This window comes from Centroberyx gerrardi, chromosome 19, assembly GCF_048128805.1.
Source record: "Centroberyx gerrardi isolate f3 chromosome 19, fCenGer3.hap1.cur.20231027, whole genome shotgun sequence".
NCBI lineage: Eukaryota > Metazoa > Chordata > Actinopteri > Beryciformes > Berycidae > Centroberyx > Centroberyx gerrardi.
This window is the reverse complement of record NC_136015.1, coordinates 7,902,028-7,924,307: the sequence shown is the minus strand read 5'-3', so window position 1 is coordinate 7,924,307 and position 22,280 is coordinate 7,902,028. Positions and strand designations below refer to the sequence as shown.

The 22,280-nt window shown below is 45.0% G+C and overlaps 2 protein-coding genes across 2 annotated transcripts in view; both read left to right on the top strand.

The window, feature by feature from the left end:
- The first annotated feature begins 3,235 nt into the window (after window positions 1-3,235).
- On the top strand, window positions 3,236-10,705 carry myclb (MYCL proto-oncogene, bHLH transcription factor b). The gene is made up of 3 exons (XM_071902308.2): window positions 3,236-3,381; window positions 4,299-4,969; window positions 6,936-10,705. Exons 2-3 carry the CDS (start codon window positions 4,342-4,344, stop codon window positions 7,709-7,711), a joined length of 1,404 nt encoding a protein of 467 aa, XP_071758409.1. The 5' UTR covers window positions 3,236-3,381; window positions 4,299-4,341; the 3' UTR covers window positions 7,712-10,705.
- Window positions 10,706-11,470: 765 nt separating this feature from the next.
- The window catches only part of trit1 (tRNA isopentenyltransferase 1), a 32,172-nt gene continuing 21,362 nt past the window's right edge, over window positions 11,471-22,280 (top strand). Inside the window, exon 1 of the mRNA XM_071902304.1 lies at window positions 11,471-11,629. Within this exon, the coding sequence (XP_071758405.1) occupies window positions 11,471-11,629 (159 nt within the window). The remainder of the gene's footprint in view (window positions 11,630-22,280) is intronic.

Below are 22,280 nucleotides of genomic sequence, written 5' to 3'. Positions count from 1 at the left end.
TTTCCCTCTCCAGTCTCCCAGATTAAATCAAGTGAATCTGCGGCTGCCCAGACATATATATACACACACACACACACACACACACACTGCACACACACACTGATGGGTGGGTCCCAGACTAGGTGTTCATTGATCAGTCTGGCAGGTCGGAGTGGGAGGGATGGAGGGATGAGGCGAAGTGAAGGGTGAAGGGTGACCCAGGAAGAGGAGGGACAGAGAGGGATGCCCTTGTCATCTCACCTCCTCCCTGCGCTCACAGCCATCACTCCCCTCTTCAGCTCTATCGCTTTTTCCTGCTTTGGCTTCTTTACCAATAAATCATCCTTTTTACACGCATTTCTTAATTAGCTGTTATATAAATATGAATATCCCGCTCCGAAGAGGTTCTTTGTGTATATATTGTAAGGTGACAGCGAACAATGCAAGCATCTGCACTCTGAAGATAATTCTGTGCATATGCTATTTCCATCTGTCCACTTGAAAAACACGAATCTGTGTCAATGCTCATTACCTGCACATATACCTGTCCATATGTTGTATATGATAAACGCTAACCATGCACTTTTGCACATTTTGACTCATTTCTTTGTATATATTACCTCTATACCATCAGCATGCTCTGCACATATCCGTCTACATATACTTCCTTCGGTAAAGCTGATCATGTGAATAGCTGCAATGCACATTTACACATTTCTGCATGTGGAAAATAGCTGGTGACACACACAAGCACATCTGCCTCAGCCTGTCTATTTCTTTCTTTAATTGCTGCATTATTATTCTCTCTATACACACGGTAGGTGTGATTATCTTCAGCACTCTCTATTGTCAAGCTATATGCCATTCTCTGCTGCTGCGACCACCCTATGGGAATAATTACAGCTTCATTTCATCTAATCTAATCTAATGATTAGTAGAGGACACAGTACATTAAAATGAAGTCCAATTCTATTCACATTAACTTAAAGCCACAGGGGAAACCGGGCAAGTGAAGGAGCAAATATGTGGAGGCTTATAAGTTTTGATTATGGGAGCATGTTTCAGCCTCAGACTTTTCCCTGAAAAATAGAGCTGTCCCACCTTTAATTCCCGGGATCTCCATCCCCAGATCTCTGGGGATGGAGAGAAAAAGCGATGGATTGAGGAAGGTCAAGAGGGAAGAGGAGAGCGGGGTGAGGAAGAGCAGCTTTATCATGGCTGCTGTCTCTGAAGATCACTCCTTTCCGGGCGCGCGGAGCCGTGACTGAGGTTTACATTAGCCGCAGAATGTGTGTTTGCCTTAAGTAATGGCATACCGGCGCTGTGATGTGATAGATTAATATGCACAGCGCGGATCAACTCCATCGCCTCGCCTTATTCTGGGAGCAGACGGCACTTAATTGGTACCTCATGTGTGATAACATTTCATTAATCCTATGGGACCGTCTGTAAGTCTGTCTGTGTGTGTGTGTGTGTGTGTGTGTTGTTTTAGATGAGAGAGATGGAGTTAGAGGCAGAGAGATCAGAGCTGGAGCGCGCATCACAAGTTACCCCTCCTATTTTCATGCAGAGGAGGTTCACTAATCCATAGCGGAATTACAGCAAATTAGCTATTTCCCTCAGAGCCCTGAACACAACATCCACACAGGAATCTGAAGGAAAACACATCTTCCAGAATCATCCATTCTCTCACACATGCACACATCAATCAAATAATCGCCTCTAAATGGGAAAATGCTTCAAAGTGTCTAGGATGTAAATGATTAAAACAGTGGGGACTTCTTTATGAGGGCAAAGCGCACTTAATTCACCTATTTTATCCAAGTAGACATTTCTTAGTCGTTTGTATGGTGCGTGTCCTTGCACTCATCCACTTGCGATCACTAATTCAAAGGGGGAGGCGGATTAAGCGTTTCAAAGTATAAAAGGAGGCAGCAGACAAGAGGAGCGAGATAAAAGCGCAAAAAGAGACGGGGAGATCAGAAAAGAGACGGGGCTGAGAGAGAGAGAAAGTGATACAGAGGGTGCAAATTGAAAGATTGCCGCCTCTGTTTCTACCAATCTGTTAGCTCTGTGGCTTTGTAGGCTTTCTCCTGGGAACAGAGGCATATAACCCTCTAAAGTCTCGCTGTTTCATGTAGGGTCAAGATCTTTTGATCAGGGGTGACTGGGGGGGATAAAAGCAGGAGTCGGGGAGGGGGAGGTTAAAAGTAGGGAAGAGAAAAAACTGAGAGTGAGAAAGAAGAATAGAGGATGAGTGACAGGAGATGGGGTTTTGGGGAAGGGGGGGGGGGTATCCTGAGTTTGATGGGAAGATGAGCTGGACAGACGAGGATTTCACGCTGTCTGATTCACTGCCGAGCTAGAGGGGAACTTGAGGAGCGGCTGCAGGACGGACGATTCTCGATCATCATCCTGGAATCATGAAAGACCGTACATTGGGTTTTTTCGTGGCCGTGCCAAAGTTTGTGTGGCCTATTTTCAAAATTTGCGGTACTAAGGAGGCAATCTTCATATGACAAGGAAAACAAGTGTCAGCAGTTGTTGGTGTGTGTGTGTGTGTGTGTGTGTGTGTGTGTGTGTGTGTGTGTGTGTGTGTGTGTGTGCAGCTGTCTGAGGAGACACACATGACATGGCAGACACAGAGCTTTGCTTTGCTATTGACTCTCTCAGAGGGGGTGGGGTGGGGGGGGCTTACATCATAAGGTTGATATTGATTACAGAGACTCTGAGATGCGGAGGACATCAGATACTGCAGCCATATGTCCACATGATATCACACACACACACACACACACACACACACACACACACACACACACACACACACACACACTTTTCCCTCCTTATTACAGCCCTTTGTTGAGCAATATGAAAATAAGGTGCACAAAACTTTACGTTCACAGATACACAACCACACAGACACACACAAAGTGGCATTAGGTCAATGTTTTCATAATTATTGCACCGGCAGGATACTGTTTGATCCTCATGAAATCAATGTCATATAACCCTCTGCTCTGCCCTCGTAACATTCCTGTTGCAGCACTTCATGCATGTTTTGAGCGTGCTGTACCTTTAAACGACAGGCGTGGCTCTCCTACTACGACCCGCCTTTTATGCATAATAGCCAACTCTCCTTCCCCCGGATCATATAGTGCTGTAGCCCGCAAAGAAAGTGACCACAGCCGAAGCCTATCCAGCCCTTTGAGCGGCGGCACTGCGGAGCAGAGGACTCACTATTTGTGCGAGCGTGAAAAAGACTAAACGGATGGGTGGGAAAGCTCCGATTTGAAGCAGAATACCCGTAAGGAAACATTGTGTTCGCTGTTTTTTTTGGGCACTCCTATGCGCACGGCGGATCTATGAAGACGCAGGCAGGCTTTTCCTTCTCAACACCAGGTAAAAACTCTCGGAGTAATTTTTAGCAGAGCTCGTGCGACGTGCATGTCGAGATGTACAGGTAGCGGTTCAGCCAATTAGATGACCGTTTGAAGTTTGGTTTCCAACGCGGCTGCGAGATAATTAATTGATTAGCGCTCGAGCCGCAGCTGAATTCTTTTAGCGTGATCAGGAGTTGAACTCAAGGAGGAGCCACATAAACTACTTTACATACGACTCCTCGCTGGGGTTGTTCATTAGCGGAGATGACAGGTACTTGTCTATTTAATTAATCTGTTTCACTCTAATTTAATCAATCTATTTCCTGGTGAACAGTGAGTAGACTCCCCCTTCCTCCTCCTCCCCCTCTGTCACAGTATACTACTAAAACAGAGGTGTTATGTAATGAAACACTGTTGCGAAACTTGAACTTCTTAGCCGCAACAAAACGCAGAAGAGTTTCTTCAACTTTGTGGCACTGAAGCATAGACTAGTACTTTGCATAGAGAATCGCTATAGTATTCCTATAGTATTCCTATATGGTCTTAATGTGTGTCTGTGGTAGTAGTGAGCACACAGTGATCTTATTGTACTTTATGGTATTTCTGTCTCTTATGGTATCACTATAACAACTCATTCCTATAATATTCGTATAAGGACTAAGTTTTGCTGTAATATTTGTAAAGTGTCCCTCTAACATTTATAATAGGATAACAAGGCTTGTAGACTTTTTCTCTAAATGCAATCCATACATCGCTAAACGACATAGGCTAATTATACAACATGATGTAGGCTACCCCAAATAACTTCATTATGCATGGCCATAAAATAAACCCATTTTCCCCAGAAGGCAACATTCACACAGATGGGGGGTTTGATGATTTAATGATGAGAATAAAGGCACAGTTGTGATCCAACTTGTGGTGTCCTCTCTCCAGACAGAGGGAACAGGGAGTAATTCACCCCCTGCCTGCAGCCCCAATGCCGGGCATCAGCTCCACCGCACCTCGTTATGAAAACTGGGACATGGACCACCTCGACCACTACCAACATTATTTCTACGACGACCACGACCCGGACGAGGATTTCTTCAAGTCCACGGCGCCCAGTGAGGACATATGGAAGAAATTCGAGCTGGTACCGACCCCGCCCATGTCCCCTATCCGGACGGTGGAAGGGGCGGGCAGGGTCGGCTTGGTGTGCCCGTCTCTCGGGGACAAACTGGAGTGGGTCTCCCAGTTCTTGGGGCAGGACGAGGAGCAGCAGGACCTGCCTTGCAAACTGACCACGGCGAATGACTCCTTCGGGAACCTGAGTTCCATCATCATCCAGGACTGCATGTGGAGCGGTTTCTCCGCCGGACAGCAGCTAGAGAGGGTTGTAGGGGAGCGATGCGCCTCCTGCCCCGGGCAGGGGGCCGCAGCCAAGGTCCCCGCGGGCTCTACCGTCGCGTCCCCGGGCAGGGCGCAGTGCGTCCCGGCCGAGGCGCCACCGCTCAGCGGCCTGGCGGCAGACTGTGTGGACCCGGCCGCGGTGCTCACTTTCCCGTTAACCGGTGGCTGCAAGAAACAAGTGTCCTCCGGTTCAGAGTCGCACACCGACTCATCAGGTCAGTAACATGCACCAGAAAGAATAAGCAACATAGGACTGTCTATCTATGGAAGAAAATCACTATAATGTTTGTGTAACATTCCTATAGGAACTTTTAGTGTATCTGTACTCAATAGTGAGCTTATAGTGACCATATCGTAGCCTACTTTCTACTATTTTTATCCCTTATGGTATCACTGTAAGAATCCTGTAGTATTCGTAGGGACTCAATGGGTAGTTTATAGTAACCTTATCATAGCCTACGTTATGGTATTTTTCTTTCTCGTGCTATCGCGATACTATTACTGTGTTATTCCAGTAGGAGATGATATCTAGGCTATTTTATAGTTTTTCTGTGTAGTAGGCTATCCACCGAAATTTTGTTCCATGATTTTAATTTTAAATTATTTTTTGGGGGAAGGGTGACTTAACCATGTACCTGACCTGAAACGGCATAGTAATGTTTTGTTCTGAGCGCAGTTAATATGTTGCTTTGGTTAGCCATTATCTGGGACTGAGGATTGGCATGGCACATTATGACTGCATTGCGTTACCTTGGTGCATGCAACACATGCTTCCAGCCCGGAGAGCGACACGCCCATTGAAACATCTGCTGCTTGGCCAGGCTCCAGCAGACCAGCTGCTACCTCTCCCTGTTCTTCCAGTCTGACTTATGATAACAATATCCTCTCCGCAGTCTCTGGCTTACATTTGACATGAATTCAATACGGGCGCTGCATCAGAACATTATGTAACAATAATGTGGGGTGGGGGGGTGGGGGGGGGGAGTCGAGCCTTTTTAGTTATGTCTAGCCTACTAAATTTCCCTGGTTGGAGACCTACTTTACCATTTCCACGCTGTGAACCCATATGATCTGGTTTGGTATGTAGGTTGCCATGTGATGCTGAGCTGGACCATGCATAATGGTGTGTGGAATGTCACAAAGGGAACTTGTTGCAGCATTCCTCCACTCAACAGGCTGCAGCGCCAATTGTGTCAGTGGGTGGATTTGGTCCTAGTCAGCCTAGGCTGTGAATAGAGCAGGATTAGCCATTTATGAGGTCGACTAGGCCCGGGGAATTCTTTGACGTTACTTTGAGGCATTATATCACAACCATTTCAGGAGAATTGTGTCCTCAATGAAAAGGGGGATGAGCAATCATAGGAAATAAATGTATGCTTTAATCCTGATGGAGAGCTATTACAGGGTTACTCAGTGTATTCCTTCTGTATGCCTTGTAATATGAGATGTCATCTTTTGTCACTTAAATGCTGTAAGAAATAATAGGCAGGTGCTGCTCCCTCCCACGCTCTTGGTCCATCCCCCCTTCACTGCGTTATTCATATACAGAGATTACTACTTTCTGAGCAGTCAAACCCACAAGGGTGCAATTACGTTAAAAGTGTGTTTCAATTTACAAGAGCATTGACATCCCCCCAAGAGTCTAGTCAGTTGGTGGGAATCAAGTTGATAAGACCTTTACACGCGTTTAAAACTCAATTTCTACTCAAGTAAATGGAGCAGCGCATGGTTTTAAATGCGTACGGCACTGAATATTAGTTGGTTAAGAGTTAGTGATTTGCGCTGAGTGCGTCTTAACCTAAGCTGTCTCTCCCTCTCATCCTCCTCACTCTATGCACATGAATGGAGAGGGGGAATTTCCACTTAGGGAGCTGACCTAATGCGGTGATTATTCACAGCATTTGTGAGACCTGCATTAGGCCGTGCATTCTGTAGCGTGCGTGAGAGATGGTGTGTGTTTCTTAAGGTTGCGTGGAGTTCACTTTTTTTACAGAAGCATGTACATGATACTCTTAAGGAGGCAGTAGGCAGAGTGAATGTGTGGATGGAGATGGCTCACTCACTGTGTTCGTGACCAATCCCAGTTTACTAGTTCTCATTTACTGTCACACCTGCAGATTTGTTTTCTATAATCAAGTCGTTATTGCCCTTCATTTAATACAATCCTTATTGCCCTTACAGATGATGAAGATGACGAAGATGAGGATGAGGAGGAGATTGATGTGGTGACAGTGGAGCACAAGCAACGCAAACCTCGTCGACTGGTCAACACCCGCAAACCGGTGACCATAACGGTGCGGGCCGACCCGCTCGACCCCGGCATGAAGCGCTTCCACATCTCCATCCACCAACAGCAGCACAACTACGCCGCGCCCTCCCCGGACACTCTCCCCCAGCCGGTCGAGCCGCCCCGCAAGAGGGTCCGGCACGAGGCCTCCACCCAGGCGCCCCAACCGCACCAGAACTCTCAGCCCCACCAGCCGCGGCCGGGCCACACCCCCCTGAACTTAGAGAGCGGGAAATCTCGCGTGGCCGTGGCTGGAGTCGGGTCGGAGTCGCCCAACCCCAGCGCATGTTCTCCTACCTCCTCCGCGTCGCCTTCCTCTCCTCCCTCCTTCTCCTCCCATCCCCAAAGCTCTCCCTCGAAGTCCCACTCCCTCTCCCATCTCTCTAGTCCCCAGTCCTCCGACTGCGAGGACACGGACAAACGCAGGGCGCACAACTTCTTGGAGCGCAAGAGACGCAACGACCTGCGCTCGCGTTTCCTGTCGCTGCGGGACGAGATCCCGGGGCTGGCGGAGTGCCCCAAGACGCCCAAGGTGGCGATCCTGACGCGAGCCACGGAGTACCTGCAGCAGCTGCACGCCAGCGAGAAGCGGAAGGCTCAGGAGAGGAGGCAGCTGAAAGCCAGGCAGCTGCAACTGCTGCGCCAGCTCGCACAGCTGAAGCGCTCCTGAGTGAGAGGACTGGCAGTCGCCACACAGACACACACACAAACACACACACACACACTTACAAAACTGAATGGGACTACATGAAGGAGAAAAGACACTAACGTTCACTTTCTTGAGTGGGTCACGTTGGAATGGTGCGGGTGGATTGTCTTGTCCTATCTTTTTTTTTTTTTTTTTCAGTTTCTTTTTTTGTGGTTTGCACATTAGCTTCTGAGTGATTGATAAGGCAGTTAGCTAGCCAGTCAGGACAGCAAGCTAGGGACTGATCTTATGGGGCATCTTCGGGGCAGATTAATATGTCCATGGTTATTCAATTTGGTTTTTTCTCCCTGTTATATTTCCCCTTGCTAAAAATGATTCAAAAATATTGCTTGCTACTGGAAGACATGTTGTAGGTGCAGGAGCTTGCCAGTAGGTGAACTGCTACAACTGTGCTGTTAAACTGTTGCATGGTCTTGTTAGTCTTCCTGATCTTGTTGGGGCTGGGTATGCTTGCACAGCCGTGGGGTCTCTTGCTGCGACCTCCCTTTCTTGCTCACTGAATCTTCTTCTTCCTAGATTCCTCTTCCTCCTCTTGAATTTCTACTCTAGCTTCTCTTGACCTTTGGTAACCACCTTCTTTTTGGTCCTCTTCTGCTGAGCACTCGACATGCAATTTGTCCTTTTCTGCTCTGCCTTTTTCTTTTCTTCTCTGTTTTATGTCCCCATTCACATTACCATCTCATCCCTCTTCCCCACTCCCTCCTTTTTTTTTCCTCTCCTCTCGCTCCTACTGTTTGTAAGCAGTTTAAGTTTCACGCATTCTCTCCAGTATACCACTGGTTAAAGAGGACAGGGTCTGTTGCTTTGCTTTTAGACCCCTGGTGAGACCTCAGGCTTGACTGGGGAGCTGGTTCCTTCCCGCTGCCATCTGATCCTGTGTCTGGTGTGCAGGCTTTCGGGGGGCCGTTGTGGGAATATTTTGAGCCATAGGACAAGTAACACAGTGACTGGAAGGATATATTCTGCTCCATCTGCTCTTCTGGAGAAGCCTCAGATTCTTCATTTCCCAGTACTAACCTCTGCACCTGCAGGCTCCACTGATAACATCGCAATGTCGTTCTCTACTTGCATGAGGGACTGTAGACGTAAGCACCATGCCCACGGTAACGGCCTGTTTTGTAGCATTATTTACTTGAGCGGAAGTGAAGAGGTATATGTTAGCATGCCATGCAGGCAGCATTTTGAGATTTTGATTAAATGCATGTGTAAACAAATATGAATCATGAATATTATCCCATTCTCAAGCAACAACTGCAAAAAATGTTTGAGATCATATTTATCAAGATTCCACTATGTCTTTTATTATTGATGTGCCATGGAGACCAGCCAAAAGGTGAATGTCGGCTTCAATTGATCAACCAAAAGAAACTATTACAGAGCGGCTAATTTTTTTTATTTTTTATTTAATCTGTATGTGTCAGCAACATCAACAATGCCAACTTTTGCTTGGAAATGAAGCCCACTCAATTCAAACTGTACATTTATTTCATCTTGCTGTCTGATATCATTTGTAAATTAATTAATTTTTTTTTTTTTTTGCATTTGATGTAATGCCTAGAGAAGCCTTTCAATGTACGTAGACTATCCTGTTGGATGTTTTGTATATAGTCCCCTTACTGTACAGTCCCTTCCAAACCAAAACCAGAGCTGTCTACTATACTCATCCTAGTTTTTGTTCCACCCTGTGTCCTAAACCAGGGCCAAGCTTGCTGGCTTTTCAAAGATAACTCAAAGCTTCTATTTTTGTTAATAAAATGATTATGAAAAAAAAGAGTCAAAATAAAACACTTGTTGAATATTGATCACACTAGCCACTTTGTGACACCATTTTTTCAATGCCTATTTGTTTTCTTTACTGTTTATTATTTTTCTGTCTCTGGGGTTTCTTGATTTGTACATGTCAGAGTTGACAAGAAAAAAAGTTTTGTACTATATTTTCCTACAGAGTTGTGTTTCAGTGTGAGCTAATGACTGTTTTTGTTATTGTAACTGGTTGGGCTCTGTTGGTGGTTATGTGCTGAAAATTGCCATGTGCAGTCTCTTCCTCTTGTCTCTCCGTTTCTTTCTAGCTCAGCCTATTTGGAGGCGAAAGCACCTGAAAGCCCCTGTATTCAATCCAATCATTGTAGCTATAGCACTCTCTCAAATCTGGCAGCAGGAGGGGGAAACTTAAGAGGATCTACTGGCTAAACCTCTGGCTGTGCGTAGCCTTTGGTGACCTCAATGTTACACCTTTCTCTATGCTTTTTTTTCCTGCCTGGTGCTCCTTTTTGTCCATAAGCCATACACCTGATAGCACTGTAGCCCTGAAACTAGTACTGTAAATGACTTGATCCCGCCGAGTAGCATGCCCTGCTATTACCGGGGCACTCAGGAAACTCCAAGTAGTCTGTAGCTCTTGTTTATGGTAGGGCCATAGGCTGAGCTTGAGGAAAATGCCCCCTGCTACAATATATAATCCCAAAAGCCTGGATTACTCCCCTTGCCTCCCACTGGGTGAAGAGAGAGCGACAGAGTTGGGGAGGTTTGGTCGGGGAAAAGGATCAGAGGAAGCACGCTGCTTGCCGCGAACATCACGGTTGAGCACAGACTGATCCAGGATGTCATCGTTAGCTTTCCCCCTCCTCCTTCTCCTCAGTGAGCTATAACACTTTCCTTTGCTAATCAGTTCAGCACAAAACCACCATTGGCCTCGATCACTCCTTTTCTTTCTTTCAGAGGGGTAGAGCCTCAGGAGTGGTTAGCCCACAGGTTTCTTTTTTTTGTGTTTGATTTGTTTTGGTCACTGGTCTCTGCTGTTGGCACGGTCATGGTAGCAGTGGACGTTGCTTACTTTGGGAGTTAGACTATGGTGACTATGGAGCCTTGTCTCAGCACTTTGTTTTTCTGTACCTCATAAGCCTCTATGTATGGGAGAGTAAGTCAGAAAATTAATAAATTCAATGTTAGACATCATGCCTGTTTGTTTGATTCAATGTTTCTCATTCTCTCTCTCTCACACACACACACACACAGTGTTGCAAAAATATCCTCTTGCTGTATGTTGCTTCAGCATTATCAGCTGGATATAGCTACTTCAGTCCAGTGCCCCATTTTGAGCTGGATCAGAATAGATTTTGCTCTAATAAAAACCACCTGTATGAGTGAACACACACTTCTCCCTCTCCCCATCCTACTTTTTTTCTGAGCAGTCTCCAAGGCAACCCATCCTGGCACCTCTGCCATGGCAACAAGCATCTTCGCTTACCACTGCTGAGCTCCTACAGTTTCCATAGAAACAATACCAACTATTCCCCCTTTCTCACTGTAAAGGCATTTCATGGAAATAGTAAAAGTTATTAATCTGATCTGTTCACATGTGCAAGTAAATTGCCAGTGCAGCAGCAAGGAGATATAAATCCATTCTGACACTTCTGGATGATACATTTGCTTAACTGGGCTTAATCCAGTTTGATGATACCAAGTATAGCTCTCTAGGTTGATTACCAAAAACAGCGTCTAATTTACCTCGCCGAGGGTCGCAATATTAAAATAATTACATTTCTTTATTGTTGCCCAGGACGAACGACCTTACAAGACAACGCAACATAATCCATCAATCAATGTTACCACAGTAACGGCTTTCTGTTGCCTAGTAACAGAAACCCACCTTTCATCTCTATCCATATGCACTCACTGCGCATGCGCAAAGCAGTCAGCTGGGCAACGAGGAGTAGCATCATGGCGGCGTCCACTCGTAGCATGCAGTGTGCCTTGCAGAGAGCGATGGTCCCTTCTTTAGTTGTGATTTTGGGAGCTACCGGCACCGGGAAGTCCAAACTGGCGATCGAGATCGGAAAACGGGTTCAAGGAGAAATAATCAGCGCCGATTCCATGCAGGTAAGAAAGCTGTTAGCACGAGGAAATGCGCTGCTAGTGCTCGACACGGCAGCCATAATGCTGTTGATATGCTGGGGCTGGATTGACACGCCAAGATCAACGCATGATGACACTTAAAGACTAAAACGAATTTAACAAGATAGAGTACAACATCGGGATGATTGTTCGGCCAAATGAATGCAGATCAGAATGTAAGCGAGCAACTTGTCATCTAGGCTAACTAAATGTGGAGCCTTGCGAGGAGTCCAGAGGGTCCTTAAGAAAAAAAAACAATTAATAGTTAAATTGTATGATCTAATCTACTAGAAGTTAGCCCAGTGAGAAAACAGAATGTACGATTGATTATGAATGACGACTCGGATCAGAGGGTTTCCTCTCCCCATCTACAGTGTGAAGTCTGTACTAAATCATATCTAACAGTAAGATGGGTTTCTTTGGGACAATTCTTACCAAAGAGTGGTCCGTGTTTTAACATCTATGCATCTAGGGGTCATTTTGTCTTGTAAAAGTATGGGAACCCTTGATCTACATCCAGTGTCTGTCTGGACAAACTGTCATATGTCGGTATGACAGTGCCTGCAGTCTGCTACAGAGACATGAGAGTGGCAGGACATATCACACATTACCTCTCCTCATTGCAGGCAAAGGCAGCTTGTTTATCCACAGACGAACTACATTAAATTAGCTGTCATGATGGAAATTTAGAGTGGCGGTTGGAGGTTTGCAGATGAAGCAGCCCGAATGCAAGTAAATTATAGTCAGGAAGGAAACAAAGTGTCTTTCTCACAAAATTAATCCCATAGCATTTGGGCAACTTTGAGATAAATAACACTTTCCTCTGCCCGGTAGACAAATGGTGATTAAAATAAAAAAAAATCAATGGACTTGCAATTGAAATGTTTTAATGTGACAGTCATTTGTGTTGATAATACATCAGCATGACTGGAGTCCACGACTGAGTATAAAGGGAATATTGAAATGTTATAAAAAAGTATTTCAGTCAATTCATTATTGTTTTAAGTTTTTGGTATGGAGCTGGCATTATTTTGTGTAAAGTGGCATTCAGTAGGAAATAGTTGCAGGTTTTGGTAAAATAGTAAATCAGACAAGTTCTTAGTGATGAGAAGAGGTCTGTCTGCACTCGGCTGTATATGGATATTATATTACAGTGGAGTGACACAAGTGTAAAATTAAAGAGCCATATGATGACAGTCTACATTTTGAAATGACACGCCTTTGCATGCTCTCTTTCATTGGCTGTTCTGTGTGTGTGTGTATGTGTGTGTGTGTGTGACAGCGCAACAGCGTTAAAATCTCTCATGCTGGCATCGCTTCGCTTTCTTCCCTCCCTCCCACCCTCTCGGTTCTCAGGCTCCGTTGCCGTAGCAACCAGAGGGCGCGCACGCAAAAAGAAAAGGTTGGGTGCTGGTTTGAGCCTGGGTCACACTGGAGCACAGCTTACACACACACACACACCAACTTTGTCCAAATCGGACAATATCCAGCGTCTGTGACATCAGCGGCGGGGGTCGACGCCTGTTCACATCACATTTCATTTGGACTGTTTCACTGTCTCTTTTCCCGCATGAACGCCGCGCTTTCTTCCCCCTTCCCGCCTTTCGGTGCGCGTTGTCCTTGACAGCGCGTGTCTCTGCGGGGAGCGAGTCTTCCAGCAGTCACCTGGTACTGGGTAAACTGGGTTACGCTAATAACATTTCAGCCCAGAATATCTCAACGACCAGCAGCTCTAGCGGAGAGAAACGGTGGCCTAGTTACAGCCTTGCAGACCTAGCCTATCTCCACAATCCCCTGCCTTGTTGCTACCCTCCTGTTGGTGTGTGTGACAGAGAGAGAGAGACACTGACATACAGTGAGAGAGAGAGAGAGAGAGAGAGAGAGAGAGGCTGCTTATGTGAGAATGAGGCTGTGTATAGGCTAGAGCCGCGCTGTGTTGTCTTTGGGATAGGAAACAGTCTGGTCTTGTTTGGGAGAAAGCAGCATTGTGCTGAGCCGGTGCACATTCAGCGTCGTGCTACGCCGGCCCAGCAGCTGATAGTGAATGGGACGCTGTGGCCACTGGGAAGTGTCTATTGTCCCGGGGAGAATTGGTTCCCACACTCCCTAACACTCCTATTGTGTTATTATCAGCCCCCCCTCCTGCCCCCGGCCCACAGTTCATTGGTAATGCAGGGGGATATTATTCACTCATTAAATGAACATGCTATCTATGGCACACACACAAGTGCCTGGCTGTACTGTCATTGAATCAGGCCTCGCCAGTAGTGTAAAGCAGGGGTTCCCAAAGCGGGGTCCAGGGACCACCAGGGGGTCCATGAGAGGGTTCCAGTAAAAAGACGCAAGATGGATTTCACTGTTATTTCATTCCCCAGAGGATAGCATATTGAGAAAACGTACGACTGTTTTGATCTTAGGTTTCACAGGCCCCGCTGTAGTTATCACCCACCTACAGTATAGACAGTCATATCATTTTGTACCAATTCATATCTAACTCACTATCTAATCTTTTCGCCGGGTATGCGCTGGTCCTTAAAAAGTCTGGAAAAATCTTAAATTATTGAAATTTAAGGTCTCAAAAACAATTAAACTGTCTTAAAAATGCTTATTAGTATTTTAGTTTTTTCACCATGTAATGACAGGTGTCTTTGTGCTTCATGTCCACTCTTAGATTAATACAGAACAGGGTTAGTATTACAGTATGCATCATATCTGCTTTACTAAACACAATTAGACTTGAATCCCCATTAGCAATTAATTTCCTGTTGTCCCGTCTCTTATACTGCACAGTTATAGGTTAAGAACCTTTTTTTTTGTTTAATCAGAAATAGGCTGTTTTGGCCAGCTTTTTGTTTCTTTATTTTGGTCTTTAAATTGATCTTAAATTCTAATCCAGGTAGCATGAAAAAGTTCTTGAAAAATCTTAAATTTAGCTTTCTGAAACCTGCAGATACCCTGTCCAAGATGGGCTTCCTTGGGAACAAATCTCTGTGGTCTGATGCGGATTGATTTGGGAGTCCTTGATATGAAAAAATGTGGGAGCCCCTGCTGTAAATCACTGAACTGAAACAGCCGTTACCAGCCTACAAAGAATGTTTGGGAATGGTGGAAAGGATGCATACAAAAACTGTAGACCCTGTAATAGTGGAGGCTTCGGTTAAAAGATTTGGATATAAGGTTGGTGTGTAAAGGGGTTTGGGCTTTGCTTTGGTGTGTGAATGGGGATGAGGGCAACTTCAGATTAGATTAGATTAGATGGAACTTGAGGGAACTTGGGGTGTTGCAGCAGCAAAGAGTTTCAGTATCACATCTGCACGAGATGGGCCTTGTGCCCTACTGCCCTTCTATTGATTATTTGAAATGCACAAGATACAAATCGCTCCCTCTGTTTGGTTAGTTCATGCCCTCACTTTCAAAGTTTCAAACTAATTTCATCCACTTGCCATAATTACTTGAATTTACTTGATTTATTTAGCCTGATATTTGTTGATAGAAGATTTATTTAGTTGAATCAGGCTTTTGATGAGGTATAATGGATAGAAATTCCTTAATCAAGTTTCACCTCAGGTAAAAACTGAAGGGAGGAGATGATTTATCAAGGCTGATACTGATGATGCTTGGCAAGGCATTATTGCTAATAAGGAACAACTGCAGGGATGTTGACAACAATAGGGATTCCAATGAGGAGTGCACTCTGACCCTGTGATCATGCTTCATACGTTTCCTTCATGTGCTGCTGCAAATTCAATCAGTGAAATGTAAGTTCCCCTACTCTTCATTTCAAGGATATTGACAGCTATTGGGCCATACTGTTAGTATGCAGAGCTGATGGATGTTAAAGACTTTATAAAGGGTTTGACACTTGGAGCTCTCCAGCACCATATCTCAGAAAAGGGGTTGGTGCCATTGCTCTGGATACATTAATTAATCATGTGCGCTCATTTTATATCTGCATGTTTTTTATGCAATATGAGCACACAATAGCGTGTCTTGCACATGAGTTAATACATTGTTACATTTTTTCCGCTATAGGGCGGCCACCCCCGGGCTGTGTGTGTGGGCGGGGGAGTGGGGTGTCCATAGAAAACGGTCTTCAAAGGTCCCAGGGGGCAATTTAACAGGTCATGCTCAAGCTGGGTGACCGTTGACCATTACTTTAGTGTGTGTGCGTGCATGTGTGACTATTGGAAGTATTGGTGGCCGGTGACCCTCGCTTTATACAGCCAGGACAATAGAAGAAAGAGCTGCCATATTCTCCTAAGGACAACATGAGCAGTGAAACTTGTGACAAAGGCACACAAGTTTGACAGGTTATTTATTATCTGTGGAATGTGAGCCGTAGGACAGACCGGCATGAGCGCTGTCATCTTGGCCTATATAGTCCCATACAGTGACATGAAGTAGGTCTTTCTCAGGAAAAACATCTAGGACTAATATAGCGTTAGATTTGAAACGTGATGGTCATGTGAGTCGACCGGTGATTCTATCTCAGTAAGTGTTATTCTTTGAAAGGTTATGCTTATTTTAGGTCAATGGCTCTTTCTCTTAGCTGTCTTTCAGTATCATAGTAGCATGCTAGCCAAAATGTTTCGTTAGCATTGCCCAAACTTAATCAATTCCACACCTGTTACGGGATAAACTGCTCTGCTAGCTCAATCTAGTTGTAACTAAAATATTCGCTAGCAAAAAATATTTTTTGTCACACATACAGCAGATTAGCCACCGCAGTTCCTGGACAAGCTAGCATCACTCAATACGAGTTGAGAGAGCGCCGTTTTGTTAGCATTGGACAAATGTAGGCTATTCCACAACTGTTAGCAAAAAACTGCTTTGCTAGCTCAATTGCAACTAAAATATTCCCCAACAAAAATATTTTTTGTCACATAGATTAGCCACTGTAGTCACTAAGCAATGCGACTAAACACATCAAAATGTTCAGCTACTGCTTCTGTCACTCACAAATGTAAATATTTAAGTGATAGCAGTTGTAGTTTTTGCGTTATGAACGTTTGTTCAACACTAGGGCGAGCGAGCATCACTCAGTACAGGGTGAGGGAGCGCCGTTTGACTGATAGACTGACTGACCTGAATTTGGCTCCTGAACATGTCTTGTGCCGTGGGAAAAAACAACTCTCCTCCTTACATACATGTATGTCTGCAAATTAAAGGAACACATGCTCTGGAGGAATGCATTTACCAAACATACTGACATGAAAAATTAGGTAGGTGAAAGATTTATAGTGTTGGTTTCTGTAAACCTTCGGTATACTGCACAGCCCTAGCTCTTATACACACACACACACACACAGAGCGCTTGTCTACGTATTAAACACATCCCACACTCAAACACTGTGCAGCTATGTGTTGTATCCTTCTAATTCACTCACTCGTCCCTCCTCCTCCCTCTCTCTCTCTCTTTCTCTCTCTCTCTCTCTCTCTCTCTCTCTCTCTCTCTCTCTCTATCCCCTCCCTCCCTCTGTCTCTATCTGTCTGGTGTGGTGTGGTTATGACCTGTCTGGGTTTTGACGTATCTGTTTGCATTGTAGCTAAGGCAATGCTGCCTCCCACATCCGATTTATGATCATCTTTTTTAGTAATCTAAGCCTGAGTAGGAGAGAGCCAAAGAAGAGAGCTGATTAACTCTTGTTTGTGTGTGTGTGTGTGTGTGTGTGTGTGTGTGTGTGCGCGCGTGTTGTAAATGGCAGTCTGCGGGCGTGGTGATGCGGTCACCGCTACAGTAAAGCAGCGAGGGAGAGGAGGATGGCAGGATGGAAGAAGGAGGGGGGGAGGAGGAGAACAACGTCATGAATGATTTATTAGTCTGGCATTACTGGGCCATTCCCCACAGAGAGACAGAGAGAGAGATGGAGGGATAAATTGTTGAGGGATGGTGCCTGGGGGGGGGGGATGAAAAAAAGAGAAAAGAGGCAGTCAGAGAGGTATTCTGTTTAAAGAAGAGGTATAATGAAGAAAAGAAGGATTTAGAATGACGGGTGAAGATAAAGCGAGCCGGCTTCCAGTTTGGCTGTTGAATGTAGGAAGCAAGGCGGTGTCTAGGGGTCAGACTGAGGACGAATTACACCGCCTCCGGACCAGGGGTCGCCTGATATGGGTTTATGAAACTGATACTGATATTTTTGTATTGAAGCTGCCAACAGCTGATATTTTGTGCCAATATGCATCTTTAAATTTGACCGTTTTCATGCCAAAAAATGACACGTATTCAATTTTTTCCCAGAGAGTTTATTCATGTCAGGGTGGAAAAGCCTCTGAATCAGCATCTAGACCATCAAACTCCCCACTGAAACCCATATAATGAAATTCTTTTAGAGTTAACAGCTCATTAAGACAGGTTGGGGAGACTCTGGGGTACATTAGGCCTTTAAATTAAGAATTTATTTAAAAACAAATAAACACTGAGTTGTTGAGTAATGAGTATGTGCAAAGAAAATCACATTTTATTGCAGGTTTTACAGACTTTTATGTATCTGCTGTACTCTTTCCCCTATTATCTCCTATTCTTTTGGCTTTCCTTAAGTCTTACTGCATGTCCCAATGTTTTCTTTCTTTCTTTCTTTTCCCTCTCTCTCTCTCTCTCTCTCTCTCTCTCTCTCTCTCTCTCTCTCTCTCTCTCTCTCTCTCTCCTCACCATGCTCCCCCCTTATTTGTGTAGCAGAGGACCAGCTGTCTCGTGCAGGGCGTAAGGTTGGCCAGGCAGGCCGGCTGCAGGCTGCAGAGCTTGAACACTGAGCTCATTGTCTGACACACACACACACACACACACACAGACACGCACATTCCTCTCTCTCGCTTTGCTACGTGCCCGTCATTCTCTCTGACACACACAGAAGCCACACGGCCACATCCATTCACATCCATTTTAAAACCAAGACAGGAAGGAGTAGGCAGCCAGGCAGCGCCACAGTCTGAACCCACATGAGCTGGGTTTCCATCAAAGTACATTTGTGCAAATTATCCTGTATTGAATTAGAAGGGAATTTAAAATTTCCTCAATATCCCCGAAAAAGTTTTTACACTTTGTTGAGGTGGAGGATAAAGAAATAACACAATAAATAGGGACGGAAATGCATTTGCGGAAAAAATAATAATGTAGACTTGGCATGAACAAGGCTGATGAATAGTTTAATCTCGTTGCGGTTCAAAAGTGGCTGTCAGCATTCTGAAATGTTGTCTGTAAAATATCTATCCTCCTCCCAGAAATGTCACACACACACTGTGAGTGTTTCCATGTATAAGGTGCTCAATAGTAGAATATTGCCAAGTGCATTTCTCTTGAAATATGACCAACATTAGCTGACACCAAAAAAAAAACAATAACAACTTGCCCAATACTAATCAATTTTTGAAATTCTCTTTCCATTTTCTCATGGATGTGTTTTTTTCTGAAGCAGCTCTATTCTACATTCAGGAAGCCTATTGACTCGCTTCAACCCAGCTGATGGAAACACATCTATTTGGCGACATTTCAAAAGTTAGTTACTGGCTCTCCCTCCTTGACTGCAGCTTCTCCTCTTGACATCTTCCCTCTCTGCAGCCGCTGTCTCGTTTCCCCCTGGGGGGAGTTTCTGGAAGACATGAGTAAACTCGATTAGGTATGTTGATTTTTATCTTGGATTCTTTTATGGCTGTGAGCTCCAACAACGCTGCAATTTGTAGCTCATTTTCGCCGGCTCGACTGGAGTCTTAATTTCTTTCTCATTTCCTCCCCCCCCAACCCCCCCTCCCCCAAAAGCATTTTCTCTTCATATCTTCTCCTCAAGCCTTTTCATTTCTCCAATTTACGCTCCCGTCTTCTTCGGCCCGCTCTTACTCTTGGGCCTCTTTGTCCTCGTTAAGAGGGAATTTGAATCATCTCAATCTGTTTTATTCATACGCGCGCACAAATGTGCATTCACGCGTTGTTACATAAGGTTTGGCCGTGTCCCATTCAGTGGCAGGTAAGAATGGACAAAACGAGAGGGGCTGACAGGAGGCGGAAAGATGGTTGGATGGAAAAGGAGGAGAGGAAACTTTACCACTAGTGGAGAGAAAGAGAGAGAGAGAGAGACACGCAGCTTTAGGAAAATTGGAGGCTGTTAGCCTGGATGTGGTAGGAAGGATGAGATGAAAGGATGAGGAGAGAAAAAAAGGGAATAGTGAGATGAAAAACAGGAAGAGTAAGGAAATTAGAGGAGAATTTTTGATGAAAGATGTCACCCACATGGATCAGAGAGATAGCGGTGCAAACTCTGAATGGTGTGTGTGTGTGTGTGGGTGTGGGTGTGTGTGTGTGTCTGTGTGTGTGTGTGTGTGTGTGTGTGTGTGTATTTAAAGACGGCCTTTGTCTGCCTTTTCGCCACATTGGGAACAAAAAAAGTGTAAATCCGGGAGCAGTCGAGGAGCGTGGCTCAAAATAAGAGACACATGACCCTCACACACTGTTGATTTGTCTCTCTCTCTCTCTCTCACACACACACACACACACGCACACACACACACACACACACACAGATATATATTAAGCTCTCCAACTTGATGCCAACCTATCTCTCCGAGCATCTCTATCTCTGTCTCTCTCTCTTGGTCTCTCCATCTTTCTGCCTCCATTCTGCTACCCATCATCCTGTCTTCTCTCTGCACAATCTGTCTCAAGTCTGTGTGTGTGTGTGTGTGTGTGTGTGTGCGAGCACGGAGTGGGGGTGGGGGTGGGGGGGGGGGATAATGCGTGCAAATGTCTCAGGGAGCATCCTGTTCTCTGTAACAAGAACACAGCGCCCCTCTGTCTCCTCTCCTGTCTGTTCGCCTCTCCTTTTTTCTGTCTCGGCTCTTCCTCTCCAGCGATCTTGTTCTTTCCAGCCCTCCTTCAAACCTTCACCCTCCTCCATTTGCTCTTCCTCCGTCCCTCCCTCCCTTCCTCCCCTCCTTCCTTCCAGCCATCCATCCCTCCCTCGGCTGACAGCGGTGTCGTGCGGAGAAGCCGTGAATAATTTATCGGGCTGGGTTGTTCTGCCCTGCCCTGCTCCCCGCTTTTGGCTTGCCGCGGTGCCGAAGTACAGTTGCTGAAGTACAAAGCAACCCCCCCCCCCGCACACACACACACACCAGGCACCAAGGCTATCAATAGCCAATGCGCGGCCGTATCGATTAACCAGTGAGCGTACGGCGGGTTAAACGCTCTGTAATGATGTTGTCCGGAAATGTAAGATTCATCCTGTTGGAATCTGTTTGAAAACAAAATGAGGATCTGTTGGAGAGGATGTTGGCACGCCTTGCACCACAACATGCCGCCTAGTTTAGAGAGCTAATTGAGTGTATGAACCGCAGACATGCATGCAATACATTTTTCAACTGAAAAATAAAAAATGAAATCAAGTTTCAAAAACTACGCGAAAACTATATTCTCCTGGTTCCAAATCTAGCTAAAATAAAATGGAAATATTCTATATTTTTTGTTTTTTTGATCCCCACCTGAGAGTGGAGAAAGCAGTAATTTCTATCATGATGGCAAATTATTCTCCCTGTTGCAGAAAAATTCACCCTAAATCATGTAAAGAAATGTGAATGATGTACTTTCTTAAACACGAAGACAACGTTCCACACAAACTGATATTGTTTTTTTTACCCTAATTGGCCCCAAATGAAAGGACTAAAACAGAAAAATAGAAATAAAAAAAAACCCTAACCCTAACTATTTGGAAGACCTAAAATCCTGACAAAAACTAAAACTACTTTGAAAGTGGAACTGAAACTAAAACAGAAACAAAAACGACATTAAAATCGGAAATCAAAGCTGTAATAACCTCGGGGCACAGGGAGCATGAGAAGCTCTTATCACACTCCTATAACTTGCAGGTTGCAGGTAGGTGTGCTTTCTCCCAAAACCCCTTCAGACTGTAAGCCTCCTTCATTGGCGTGTGTAAGATGCAAAAAGCAAACATTTTTGTGGCTTACCAACCGCAGTTCCCAAGGCTGATGCAGGCCGTAGGGCTCATCCCTACGGACTGGGAAAACCAATGTTCGTCACTCTGTCTTCATCCTCTCCCACTCCGCTGTTTCCCAACTGTTTCCTGGTTAGTAAGATCTCCAAAATGGGCCAAAATATTTTTTTTACACAATGTATCATTTGTTTCCCGCATTTTCTTCTCTTTTTACTGGAAAAATCAGCTTGAAAGTGAAAGTGTAAACAGTGACTTCACCGTCCATTCATTCACAGTGTGCTGTAATAGCAGGAAAATCATGCTTGTGTGTAGATTTGGGAGAGAGCTTCACGACACTTTCTTACCAAATCGAGGCTGAATCCAACTACAAGTTAAAGCCTATACTCTGTTGGCAAGAATGTTTGGGAAGCGTTTGACTCGACTAGACTTTCATAATGTTTTCCTGGCAGCGGCAGGCTGATTCACTCTCTGATCCACATACACACACATACCTCTTTGATGGTTGATGGTAGACTACACATAGAAGCTATGGAGAAGCCAAGGCCATAGAGTTGTGTTTCCACCATAAATAGGCATTGTCATCGGTTGGTGGTGCTGAAATACACTGTAACCCAGCAATTCACATTTCTATCACTGTGACTGATGCTGACAGTATTCCGCTTTTTTCCCTGCAAAAGTTGAACTGTATTCAATTTTAG